We start from the raw sequence: 13,546 nt of genomic DNA, 5'->3' as shown, positions 1-13,546 counted from the left end.
AGAGAGAGGGTTACGCTCCAGAATTTTTAAAGAAAGCCTCTCTAGGAATTGGAGGTGGAGGGTACTTGATGTTACAGAAGAAAATTTTAGAACTGTTCTGAGGGGGATGTGGCCCCTGAGCCCCCTCTAAAGGATAAATAAATAGATAAGTTCCACCACACTTGAGCAAATTACTGCTTTGAAGGTCTACTCTGATCTTTTGTTCTTGGATCATGCTTTGGAGCCTTCAATGTTAAACCAGTCTGATACGACTGTAGTGATCCAAGACATTCTGGTCTCCCAGATGCTCCTTATTATCTGTCCCCTGGAGGGCACCATTCTGCATTGTATGCTGCAAAAGGGAACACATGCCCATACCTTCATCAATTTAAGTTAACACATCAAAGTGGCTAAAGTAGTACATATGAGACCAGAGCATCACTCAAAAAAATCTTCAAATTCAGTGGACTAATTTTAAGTGCATGTACACTGAGAGATATTTGATGCTTGTTGATGGAAAGGGAGTAGTTAAGAAAACTTGCTTTTAGAACTCCCATGAGGTACATCTTCTAAGGCTACATTTCTTTGGATTAGCTATTATGGCCATGGTTTGAGCTGCCTAAAATAAACCACTACTGATCCAGGAGCCATGTAGCTGTGTCAGCTCAGTGTGGAATCTGTGTTAATAATTTACCTTTTTGAACACAAGCTGTTCAGACATCATCTGCCCAGTGGTATGATTACAACATGTGACTCTTATAAAAAAGGTTTAAAAAATAACTTATCTGCTTCACAAACCATGCAATCTTCAGTAACCATTGCCTTTTCCCAAGATGACATTGTATGAAAATCAGGTGATTGTAATACACAAAACCACATTAATTCATTTCCTGATCTTCTTCCTCCCTGCTAATTATTTCTTTTGTTAGTGTGCTGCCCTAGAAAAAAGCCTGAAATTGCTTCCTGTTTGGTTCTTAAAATGTTGACCGTCCTCAATGCTTTGTATTGCGAATTCCAGGCACACAGAAATGCTCTTAATAGTTATCATAAATCACAGAATGGTTTAGGTTGGAAGGGACCTTAAAGATCATCTAGTTCCAGCCCCCCTGCCATGGGCAGGGACACCTTCCACTAGACCAGGTTGCTCAAAGCCCCGTCCAACCTGGCCTTGAACACTGCCAGGGAGGGGGCAGCCACAGCTTCTCTGGGCAACCTGTGCCAGTGTCTCACCACCCTCACAGTAAAGAACTTTTTCCTTATATTAAATCTACCCTCTTTCAGCTTAAAGCCATTACCACTTATCCTATCACTACATATGCTTGTAGAAATCCCTCTCTGGCTTTCTTGTAGGCCCCCTTCAGGTACTGGAAGGCTGCTATAAGGTCTCCCCAGAGCCTTCTCTTCTCCAGGCTGAACAACCCCAACTCGCTCAGCCTTTCTTCATAGAAGAGGTTCTCCAGCCCTCTGATCCTCTCTGTGGCCCTCCTCCAGACCCGCTTGAGCAGGTCCATGTCTTTTTTATGTTGGGGGCCCCAGAGCTGAACACTACTCCAGGTGGGGTCTCACCAGAGCACAGTAGAGGGCAAGAATCACCTCCCTCTTGATGCAGCCTGGGATATGGTTGGCTTTCTAGGCTGCAAATGCACATTACTGGGTCATGCTGAGCTTCTCATTAACCAACATCCCCAAGTCCTTCTCCTCAGGGCTGCTCTCAATCCATTCTCTGCCCAGCCTGTATTTGTGCTTGGGATTGCCTTGATCCATGTGCAGGACTCTCTCCTGGCTCAAACTTCAAATGACTTGCTTTAGGTGATAGATCTGTCTTTAAGCGGGGATGTGAACTGACATCTCATAAGATCCAGTCCAGTGATCTCTTTGCTAGAACACATTTCCTACAGTAAAATTCAAAGTCTCATTTTAGAGAACAGAAGGCAAATACTTTTTTCCTCCCACACAAAAACACTTCTGGTCTTAGATATTTAACATGATGACTAGAGAGATGCTTTGCACAGAGTGGGATATCATTTCAGTGCCCACCTGCATTCTTCAGAAAGACAAGATAAAGGAAGAGATAGGGGCCCTCAGCACCTGTTCACTTCTGAACACAATGAAAACCAAGAGCTTCATGTCTTACAAGACCTTTGCTATCATTACTTACAGGTATACTAGGAATAGAAAAGAAGATCTGTGGAAATGTAATTATTAAATTGGCTGTATCCCTTTAAAAGTTGGGAAAGACAGCTCTAGAGGGTTTGTTTGAGATGATGCTACAGATGCATGTTTAACTGGCCAGTTAAGGTAGGCATCCGACATGCGTCAGCTGTCGTGGGCAGCTTATAAAGCAGTTATAAAGTCTGTGAATACCTGGTGTTACGTATAATTACATCCCAGACAAAAGGAACAACCTGAGAAATGCATCTGCCTGCTGATGTTATGAAACCAAAGTTGAAACTCACAACAGAGACAGTAATTAGTATGGGTATTGTTCCAGGTAATTTTAGACAGTATTCTCACCACCCAGTGAAATGCAATGCTATAACCTGCAACCTGAAGGAGAATAGCATGTGCAATATATAATGCTTTTCAAAATGATGCTCCATTTTGATCACATCTCCATTAAGTGGCATAAAAAAGAAAAAAACCAACCTCACCCTGGTACATCTCTTGGCATGAGGAAAAAAAAATACAAAGTGAAAACCTGTGAGTAGGAAAGAACTGGTGGTATTGAACCCTGGTGTGCTTTCGATCTCAGGTGTGCTCTTTCTAGCTTATGTAAAACAAGTGGAAAATGCTATTCTGTCAGGTAACGTTTTTTTGTCCACTCTGTACTCCCTTTAGCTCAGTGTAACAGTGTCAGTAAAAGACCATGGGGAAACCATGTCTGTGATCACTGACTGCAGCTTATTGCCAGGATGCTCCTGTGAATACCAGGAAGCTTTCCTGCCTCCTAAGTTTTAGAAGATGCAGATACCATTTGATAAGTGAACTTCTCTTTCCTTGACTTTTCTATCCCCTCCCTCCCAATCACATGCTGTGCTGACCAAAATCCAGCACAAGGGGAATATGTACTGGCATCCTTTACATGTAAAAATTACACAACAGCAAAAGGAGTTTAAAATTATAGGGTGGTTGGGTTTTTTTAACAACATTTGTGTCCTTTTTCTTTAATATTAATTTAATAATAACATCACATTTCCATGGCTTTCATATATTTTCCCTACTACCAAGCATGAGGGCTAGCAACCTGCTGTCCTTCTAAATGAAAGTCTTACAATATCATATGAATCCAAAAAGCTGTGCTTCTAAACAAAATACTGAGAATAATAAAGAAAAATACAAAAAGAGGTATGGCAGTGTTACGAGAGAAGATAACATTTTTCAGGGATGTCAGTCTAGCACATTCTTGGATATCCCTTTATGAAGTCCAGTCATTTAGGAAGAGCTGCTTTAGTCATATACACAAAGATGCCTTCTAACTCATCCCCTCTTCGTCCTATCAAAAGTAGCATCATATCACAGCTGTGTACATCCCTTCTGACAGATTATGGGCTGTTGGAGGTAGACCTTATCCGACTCTTAACATAATTTTCCAAATTAAATCTAGCATAAAAATGAGAAAATATACCGTAGTAGTGACAGATGCAGCCCACTCTCACTAAGCGGTTCACCTGAATTCGATGCTCTGGGTTTAAGCCCCACAAAAACCCCTGAGCAGAAGATCGTGTTTTCTAACATCCTGCAGGTCCCCTTACGTGGTGGTGCCTTGGACAAGTGCACTGGCTTAGAGCCCTGCCCCATTCAACATATGTGAGTACGACTTTGTTTCCACAGAGGCTGTCTGCTTTCAGCATTCACTCTAAAAGGCAGTTGTCAAATTTTGTGAGGATAAAGAGGTTTTTAGCAAGAAAAGGTCCCATTCATAACGCTGCTGAAAAAATATCCTTATTTGGCCTTATACTGGATATCATGTGAATACAAGGAATGTGACCCAGGGACCTAAGAGCATACAGCAGCACAGATAAAAAATAATTTTACTTTAAAGATAACATCTGCCATTCAGTGAGTAAATAAAGAGCAATGCAATGCAGAGCAGGCATCAAGAATTCACGTGACAGTATTGTGAAATGGAGAAAATCTGTGATTACATGGGTAATAAATAAGAGAGAAAATACATAGCAAAGACAAAGAGTATTTAAATTCAAAACTTTATCTTAAGGACCATCAGCAAGTGGCCAACAAATTAGGAGAGAAATCTTGCCTAAGGTCAGAAGCTGACTTTTCAAAAAAAGGTCCCAAGTCATTAGCATGAATATGAGTTCAGTGACAGAGGAACACTAGTTTATTATCACTAACATGATACTGCTTTTACAGAAGGTAACTGGAGGTTAATACTAAATTATTTTCATCTATTTGAGAGAACACATCTCCTTCTAATACAGACTATCTTGTTCTATAGAAGGTAAATTAATACATCTACTGGGTTTGTTGCCATGAAGCTGTGCACTCTGACCTTTTCCCAGCTCATTTATTCTGACTTTCCTCCCCTCCAGCATTTCTTCAGTCACTATTTCCTTTTGAAAGGATTAAAGCCACACTATACATGTGATGTCTCTATTTTCTGTTATTTCCAAAGATACCACATAGATTCTTACCTTACATTATGTCAAACATTACCTTTTACTATTTAAAATGTTAAACCCTAGTAAAAGAATTAAGTGACAGTCTAGTTTGAGATACCACAACAAGTTATCAGTCTTGTACATGAAGAATGGATGCCTAGCCTTGTTGTAATCTTTGGGAAGATGTCTATTATTTCCATGTTTCACCCAAATAAATGAGTTTTATACTTAAGACTCACCTTAACTCATACCCCAACCCTCCTGTAACAACAGGGCTAAGTTCTCTTCCTTCATACTATCTCAGGGTCTAAGTCCATGATATTTATGTTTACTGATTTTTAAGGTGACAAGGTCCACTTGATCATTTCCTGTGCTTTACAGACTAATAACTATAGCTTGGGTTTGAACCCAGTAATTAGTATCTGGCCAAAACAGTGTTTTCTACCTGCCACATCTCAAGCCCAAAAGAGAGCAATGGGAATAGATGGATTTGCAATGTATTAAATAATGAAGAGGAAGCTACTGGAAGAAAAACTTGCTTTCCTAGCTTCCACACATGCTGGGTAGAGTCTTGGGAAGAGAAAAATGTGTGGAAGGTGGCAGGATTGAAGGGCACTGGCTTCCCAGACTGTCTTTCCATCTCCAAGTGACTCGGATGTTTTACATATGTGAAAAGTGTCTCACACACAAGGTGCAAGGCTTGCAGAGACCCTCTGTGTGCCCCCACTGGCTTAGGCTGCTGAGAGACCAGTTTCCTTCCTCCTCACCTCAGCTGCAGCATCCTGTCTCCCCAGACCTGAAAGCCAAACCCTGCCTCTGCTCTCAAAATGTTCAAGTCACCCTCCTGAATTAGGCTTGCTGTAAGCAATGAAGCAGTGAGATGCTTTTCTGTAATTGTCCTTTTTATAATTCATATGACAGTACTATACTTAATTAAAAGCTTGCCAATCTGAAATCATTGAGGAAATGAGACAAAAAATCCTTCCAGAAATGTGTCCAGCCTTATCTCAGATGCAAAGCAAGGAGAGCACCAGACAGGGATCTGCTGCTTGCCTGGCCTCTGCCACTGATTCACTGCAATGCTTTCTGCAAGTCATTTATTGTGCATCAACGTCCTCATTGATGGAGGAAAACCAGTATTTATTTCCTTTCACAGAGTTGTCCTGAGTCTTACTAACCACCACTTGTGCAAATCTTTGGATGAAAGGAATAGTAAGAGTTCTAAGCTCTTAATATATATTACTTATTGTACTTTAAAACAACTGTCATCATGCTAGGTAGGAATTAACATTCCAAAGCCCATAGGGTGGGTACCTTTTCATACACATATATATAAAAGTCATCAAGGGACCTGTCTCAGAGGAAGGCCAACTGAAAACAGGTGAGTCTGCATTCTCTCATAGAATATTTATTTAGAGCCAGAAGCCTTGGTTTTGTTTTGATTTAGTATTTTGTCAATATTGTGATTGCTATTCTGTTGCTATCTATGGCCAGTGATGAATTTTGTGATGGGAGGGAAAAAAAAGGCTGATAACTTAAAACTTTATAATCTGGCAATTTTCTGCATGTGGAAACAGCTACAGCCGGTAGCTTTTGATGGGGCCCCATATGGATTTGCCATTGAATCCATAGGTACTCAGTCAAGCTATTTTGATCCGGGCTTGTGAATACTCAGTGTTAGTGTTAGAGCTCAAACTGAGCTACTGTGTGTACTCAGCTCTGGCCATGAGTGTTTGCTGGCCTGAATAAGCTCACTCAGGACAAGGGAGTCTTTCCAATGACACTGGTGGACTATTTGTGTTTCTGCATCCATGCAGTCTGGTTTGCAGTAGAAATACAGGCCAGAGAAAAGGTCACACATTATTAAAATCAATAAGGCATTTTCAAGTGTTAACAGCATTGCATGATGATTGCCTGCGAGACTCATGGCGTGTTTTGTATTTGAAACTCTCTTGGGGAAAAAAAGTATGTAAGCTGTAAAAACTGCTCAGTTTAAATGCATTCACCAGCAAGGCAAGTAGTTAATGTTTTTTGCAGTTGATACCTATTATTGGATGACATTTTGGAATTTTATTAATAAGCACAACAGATGTATTTATTACTAAAGTGATTATCTGCCATTATCGCACACAGAAATTAACACAGAAATATTAATCCCCCAGATAAATCTTGGAGTTTCCTTGCAAGCTCTTAGTAGAGAATTAAGGGTCATATTTCTTGATTTTTGAAAACATGTTTTTCCAAAAGACAAACAAAAATCCCATTGCCTCTTGAACACAGAAGCAAAAGATGTGCACTCTGTAGCACATTAGACTTCAAACATGTATATAATTAAAGCAAGGTCCTGTACCTTCTCATCATAAAGACATGCTACGGGTGTTCAGGAGGGGCCATGTGAGTAAGCGATGTGAAGTGACAGGAGCTAAAAAAAATTTCTGCTGGCCCAGGCTGCTGACAGCGACCTCCCTGCTGCCAAGCTCCCCAGGCTCAGCCCTTCCCTCTCGATGTGATGGTGTAGTGGCACAGGAGATGGAGAGGACATTAGCTGCAGGAGAAGCCTATATCCCCCAAACAAGGAGGAAATAAGGAGCAGATGGGGTTCCCATCACTTGCCTCTCCTCCCATCACCACTCTCTGAAGCTGGTGGCTGCATCCTGTGCTGGGAGTGAGGTGGGGAGCATGCTGCGGAGAGGGTGACTCTGCTCCCCAAGCTGTCTTCAGCTAATGCCATCCCAGTCTGGTGCCCTGGGGTGGGAACTTCTGGCACGCAAACTTTGCTACAGGACTGTTGAATATCAGCACTGATTTCTTCATGTTTTGCAAACCACTGTGTTTCCAGGTCTCCTGGGGCAGCTGAGGAGAGCCACCGCCATGATCCCTGCACTGCTCTTGCTGGGCCTTATGGCCCTTGTCGGTGAGCCAGGGTTGGGTTTGGGTTGCTGTTGGAAGCACCCTGAGAACTGTTTGCAGAGGGACTGAGGAGAGGAGGTGTGCAGTCAGGCCTGAGGTCCCCTTTCTGCATGGCACTGTAAAACCCTGAAGGTCCTTGGCTGCCGTATGAGGCTGCTTGCTGCTGATGTGTGTCCTTTAAACCAGCACGTCTGGAGTACGGGACTGACACCAAAAGAGAGTCACAAACATTCCTCCTCTTGATTTTCCCAGCTAACCTCATCCAATCTCCCTGCCTAGTCAGTAATGGTCTCACAAACGTGACAATCTATTTGGTGGAGGCTATTCATTCCTCAGCTACTGGGGAAGCAGAGTAGTTTGCCCAGGCTGATGCAAGCACTCTCCTGAATTAATTCCTCACCAAGTTACAGAGGGATGAAGGAGATGCTCCCTGCCAGGGTGCTCAGGTACTGCCAGACATCATCTGAGGGATCCCAGACATTGGTGAGCATTGAATGGGAAGAGCCCTCTGAAATAAATGCAGGGGCTGTGGATCCCCTCTCCCACACCAGCCTTTAGACCTAACAGGGCAGATGCCTATTCATCCAAATTGTCATTAGTTTCATTTGCTTCAACCTATTAAATTAGAAAAGAACAAATTTCTGTTCTCTAGCTTTCTTTGATAATGTTACTGATGGAGAGCAGTGGCAACCATACAAACAGGTGATGTGGGTTACAGGTCTGGATGAATCCCTTGTGCTTGACTTGTATGCACTTGCAGCATGCTGTACAATACTGCTCTGAGATCTTGTGTTCAAACACTTCCATTTAATTTTTCAGGTCCATCCATGAGTTACAGTTGCTATGGCGATATAAGTGCTCTTCAAGCCCCCGCGATCTCCTGTGCAGCCATAAGAGCCCCGGACTGTGGTAGGTATTATTCATTGCTTGGTTTGTCAACCTGTTTGTACCTGACAGAGAGATGCTTCACCTTCTGTTATTGCCAAATTAAATGTGGTGCAGCTATTCAATTAGCCAAAAGGGAGAAAGCAACACCTCCTCTCTCAAAATGACAGGTGCTGTGAAGCCTCCAGACCTGGTGGGAAGTGGGAGGACAAACTTCAGGGCTCACAGTCAGGATCCTCAGCCTCTAAGCAAAGGGAAATGGCTCAACCGCTTTCCAGTTAAAACAGCTTCTTCATCAGCCAGGACTTTAGCATCAGCATCCTCACAAAACCCTGGGGGCCTGTCTGCTTGAAAGGAAAGATGTACAGAGCCAGGTCCTGAGTGCTGGTGTGTGAGCTGAGCTGGCCAGTGGTGACCTGCCAGAGACACAGTTTGCAGGGGGAAGGTCCCAGGTGTGTAGCCATCTATCTCTGGGTGACCCGTTTTCAGAAACTTCTTCCCATTTCCCTCTTTCTTGCCTTGTGTTATTGCCCTGTGTCACTGCACAGCTGACTACATCAGGTTCATACTACTGAGAACTCCAGGGACTTTGCCACATACCTCAGATGTAGGCACCTCCAGAGCAGACACCTGACTACAGGTGTTCAAGCATGGATCTGAACCCACTTGCGTGTTTTCAAACTGTTTCAAAATTACTTTAAAAAAAACCCACCTTCCTATACACAGACTAACAACATAGCTGTTACTGCAGTTTGGCAGGTCAGTAGTAATGCATCTCTTGATTTTTTCAAATGCAATTTTAAATTTCAGTTTTCCAGCTCCAGAGCTGCATTTCCAGTGGTGTGGCAGCAGAAGAGGACCACGAACATGTGGTCCCACTCCCTAGGAAGCTGCCCTCTTCCCCTCACCATCCTCGGGTACTGGCATGGCAGCTCCTCAGCCACGGTTAGAGCCGATAGGGCTGTGCTTGTTCCTCAAGTACCATTGCCCAATTTGGTGTAGCTGCATTTTTTTCAAAACTCACGTTACTCCTTTGATACAACCACTCAAGGGGAAATTGAGGGTTTTGGACAGGAGGGTGTGTAAGTATGCCTTTTTCTACGCTGCAGGAATTGCCACGGTACAGAGGTCTGCTGAGGCAGACATTGTACGCCTGAGGAAATATGAGATCCCGATTAAGAGAGTAGCCAGAAACCTGTGCTTGGACCCGGCGCTTATTGCTGCCATCATCTCGCAGGAAAGCCGTGTCGGCCTGCTCCTGGACAACGGCTGGGACCAAGAACGTCACAAGTACGGCTTGATGCAGGTACATCGGGATGATTAAGTATGAGTAACAGAACAGTAACATAGTGTATATCCCAGGGCCTTACCTTAGCAAATGACTGGTCTGTGTTTGAGATAGGACTTAAATGCATTCCCTCTACATCAAAGGTTGTGCTTAAGTGTTGTCCTGAATAAGGTCACTTCAGTGAGTCACAGCCTGGGAGTACAAAGAACAGGGGAAAGCTATAGTGGTGGTTGTGTTCAGAGGGAAACCCATTTTCTTGCTTGAATTTTCTAGCTTGGTGGGCAGCAACACCTCCCTTTTGGAGTGTGGGATAGTGAAGAACACATAAATCAGTGCTCAACTATCCTGGTTCTTTCAATTAATGAAGTACGGGCGAGACATCCTACCTGGACCTGGGACCGGCAGCTGAGAGGTACATGATGGGCTATATACTAGAAAGGGAGACACGCTGAGTGATGGGAGTGCTGTGCATTTGTTGGTGTCACTTTTAAGGGAAAAAAAGCATAAGTCTGGCAGATTTTACAGCATCTCTTACCAAAAAGAACCCCCAGAGTTTTCTAGTTTAAAAGAGGGAATGCCAAAACAGCAGACTGGCAAGAGGTCTGAATATAGATGCAGCCTCCCAGCTCAAAGCAGTGTGCGCAGGGCCTCCATGTCTCTGCCAACCAAACAAAAGCCACTGGGGAAGGCAGAAATTGAGGCACTGCAACACAACAGACTTATCATGGCAGGCTGTTAAGCCATGTCAAGGAAGCCTGGGATCCAGGTTTGCTTCTAGTCCATTTTATTTGCATGCTGATTTGTTAACCCTATGCTATTTCTTACTCTCTCATCCTTGTTCTGCCACTGCCTTTTTAGATTACACCCTTTTGTGGGACCAATGTGCTATTCCCACCTGCATTTGGAGACAGTCATGGGTTGCTTCACTATAGAAATAAGGATTTTGCAAAATCAGTTACTTTTCAACAACAATGCACAATTAGCAATTTCCCAAGCAGTTGTGTAGGCTGGTGAGATGCATGGCTCTTTTGATTAGGAATTTTTACTTTTAAATCTTTATTTTTTACTTATAATCCCATAACAACTCCTTCTTGACTCTTTCCAGGGGGAATCTGCACCTACCGTGCAAAAATGGGCAACCTCCAGGTCTATGAGGAAGACCCATGCGACAGAGACAACTACTACGTCAACAGCGTGATTAGGCGAGCCCAGTACTTTAAGAGACATGGGTTCTAGCTCATAAACCCCCCCACCACCAAGCCTCTCCCCTACATAGACTATCCCAGTAGTGATTGTAGTACCCAGAGCAGTTCATTGGGTCTTCTGGCAGGACCAACGCTGGTGGCAATGGCAACAGCACCTTGCTTGCTCCAGCAAACCCCAGCTCACCACTTGCCAATGGGCGAGCTCAAGCACTGCCTTCCAGGGGACCCACAGGGACAAGATACCACAAGCTTGGGGCCTTTGAAAGGCAGACAGGGACAGACCAGCAAAGTTTAAGTGTCAGGTGAGGAAGATGACTCTTCCCATTTGAAGCTGAACCCGGCGCTGTTCGGCACGGGTACCAGGCACGGGCATGAAAGCAACAGTCCCTGGGAATCAGCTCTTTCCATCTCCTCCATCCACCTCCTTCCCTCTCCCTGGCCAATGGGAGGGATGAAGCCCCTGAGTTAAAGTCTTTCTTCCCCTTGATTGTGCTGGCTACAGGGCAATGAAGAGACTTCTCACCAAGCCTGTGGTCTCCACACTAGCTGTGTATTCCTGTGGCCAGTCTTGTGGGGCACAACGTAAAACATGCTTCTGTTAGTTTCCCGAGCCCTGAAGCCCACAGTCATGGTGGGGCTGGAGACAGGGTGAAAAGCAGCCTCACACAGGGGAAATCCTCTATATGGGCAGTACTGCCAGCCCCATAACAGGCATGCAAAACACGTTTCCATTAGAGAGCAGCCCTCTGAGCAAGAGCTGACCCCAAACATACCTGCCTCAGGAGACCGTATCACAACAGTAGTGTTGGTAAAAAAATACCCACAACCTTTCCTGCTTTAGCTTTGGCACCTTTATGCTGGGTTTCCTCCAAGTTTAAAAGCGTTTCAGCATCTGTCCCTCTGCCAGGAATCCCAACTTCTAATTAGGAGTGAATTAGCTCTGGGTTTATAAGCTCTGTTTGAAAGTGTTCTTCGATGTGGATGGGTCTGGGTGCAAAATTAGGTTTACTAAGAATAATACTGAGAACAAGAGAGAAAATAAAGATTAATGTTGAATCCTAATGTTGAATCCCTTTTTTTTTTTTTTCCATGGGCCCTGGTGGGTAACAGTCTGTGACTTGAGTAAATAACCCAATTTGGTACTCTTGGAATGGGTCTAAAACTCAGTTTGAGAACAGAGAGAGGAATATGCTGTCACAGACTGGGGTGGGTGAGAAGAGCCAGCGCTTGGGCAGGGCATGAGGCAGCCCAAACCCAGCCGCTGCCCCCAAATCTGTGACCAGGGAAATAAGGACATTCATGTTTAGCCTTTTGAATAACCATTTTGGAAGAATCAGGGCACCTTTCTGTCAGCTCTCACCATCGCCAATGCAGAAGCAACATGCCAGGCAGGGTCAACACAGACAGCGTGAAAGCTGGTTTGGAGACAGCTTTTGGAAATGGAGCAGTTTTAATGCTGTGATCCTCATCTTGACAGTCACTCATCTGCTTACTGTTACAGCAAGGACTGTGCATGATTAATGTATTTGCAAACAAACTCGTTTTATCATCTCTGGAGACCAGAGGGAGCTCTAGGATCTCTAAGGTTACCGATTTTTTTTTTTTAAGACTACAGAAAACAGTTTCATGTTGAACAACCGCAGGTATTAAACTGTGTATTATTTAGCCTTTAGTGAATTCTGCCTTATATTAAGATAACTTCAGTAAAATCATTACTTTGTAATACAAACTTGTGAAACATATCACGTGGTTTGATCCCCTCTACTTGAAATAGCTTGTGTAAGATTCATAGGTTGAAGTCGTTGGAGAATTATGTTATATAAACCTCTATGTTATACAAACCTCTTATGTAAAACCCATGAATGCATTTTTGGTAGATCAGTATAAACTTCAAATGGGGCAGGGAATCTCATTGCTGCCTATGAATATAAAGTTGTTTTTTGAGTTTGGGGGGTGAACAAGAGTGGAGCTTTCTTTGGTTCCCTTCATGTCACCCTTAGTTGCTGCCAGCAGGCTCCTGTCACCACTACTGGTGTTGCCACTCCTGCAGATCTGTGAGCAGCTCAGGAGTCCAATTTCTGCACGCGTTACCTATGAAGCTGCTGCTTCATGTTATGGTAGCAACACCCAAGGGCCTGCAGACCTGCCTGCTGGCTTGTACAGCATTGCCACAAAGCATTATTTATTTTTTAAGTCTATTTAAAAATCCTGATTACAGGTATTCCATATTTTGTTGCAAATATTATTTCAGGGTATCAGCACTTTGCAGTAAATAAGGAAAATCTCTGCAGCATTTGGAGGTTTATCTTTATCATAGCACTGTGTATGAAGCACTTGGAGTAATTCTCCTCTCAGCTGTTCAGCTGTCAGCAGCAGTGAGGCTCACCTGCAGTGTTTGGGTGCGTCACACCAACAAAAACATGCTCAGGAGGATCACAACTCAAATGGAAGGTACAGCCTATAGGAAACAAAGAATTAGACTTGCTTTTTTCTCCAGAAAAGAGAACACAGTTATGACTTTCTAATATGCAAAAATGGAGGGCAATGACACATATCCTTCCCTTCCCCTTGAGGGTAAGGCAAGTAGCACTGAGTTTGGCAGAGGTTTGTGTCAGATACTTCCTTTCAGGGTAATGCAGCAATGCAATATTCACTGGGCA

General features: G+C 43.6%; 1 protein-coding gene across 2 annotated transcripts; it reads left to right on the top strand.

Moving 5' to 3' along the window:
• Window positions 1–2,841: 2,841 nt before the first annotated feature.
• LOC141919450 (lysozyme G-like) lies at window positions 2,842–11,874 on the top strand. Of its 2 annotated transcripts, XM_074815062.1 has the most exons (6): window positions 2,842–5,979; window positions 7,438–7,512; window positions 8,328–8,417; window positions 9,503–9,699; window positions 9,955–10,093; window positions 10,787–11,874. In XM_074815062.1, the coding sequence occupies exons 2-6, from the start codon at window positions 7,470–7,472 to the stop codon at window positions 10,915–10,917; spliced, it is 600 nt and encodes a 199-aa protein (XP_074671163.1). In that variant the 5' UTR covers window positions 2,842–5,979; window positions 7,438–7,469; the 3' UTR covers window positions 10,918–11,874. The 2 variants fall into 2 exon arrangements, with proteins under 2 accessions (XP_074671163.1, XP_074671164.1); XM_074815063.1 differs by lacking the exon at window positions 2,842–5,979 and having other exon boundaries at window positions 6,908–7,512.
• The last annotated feature ends 1,672 nt before the right edge of the window (window positions 11,875–13,546 follow it).

This window comes from Strix aluco, chromosome 2 (genome assembly GCF_031877795.1).
Source record: "Strix aluco isolate bStrAlu1 chromosome 2, bStrAlu1.hap1, whole genome shotgun sequence".
Taxonomy (NCBI): Eukaryota; Metazoa; Chordata; class Aves; order Strigiformes; family Strigidae; genus Strix; species Strix aluco.
Note: the sequence above shows the minus strand (reverse complement) of the source record. Positions and strands in the feature narration are given on the sequence as shown.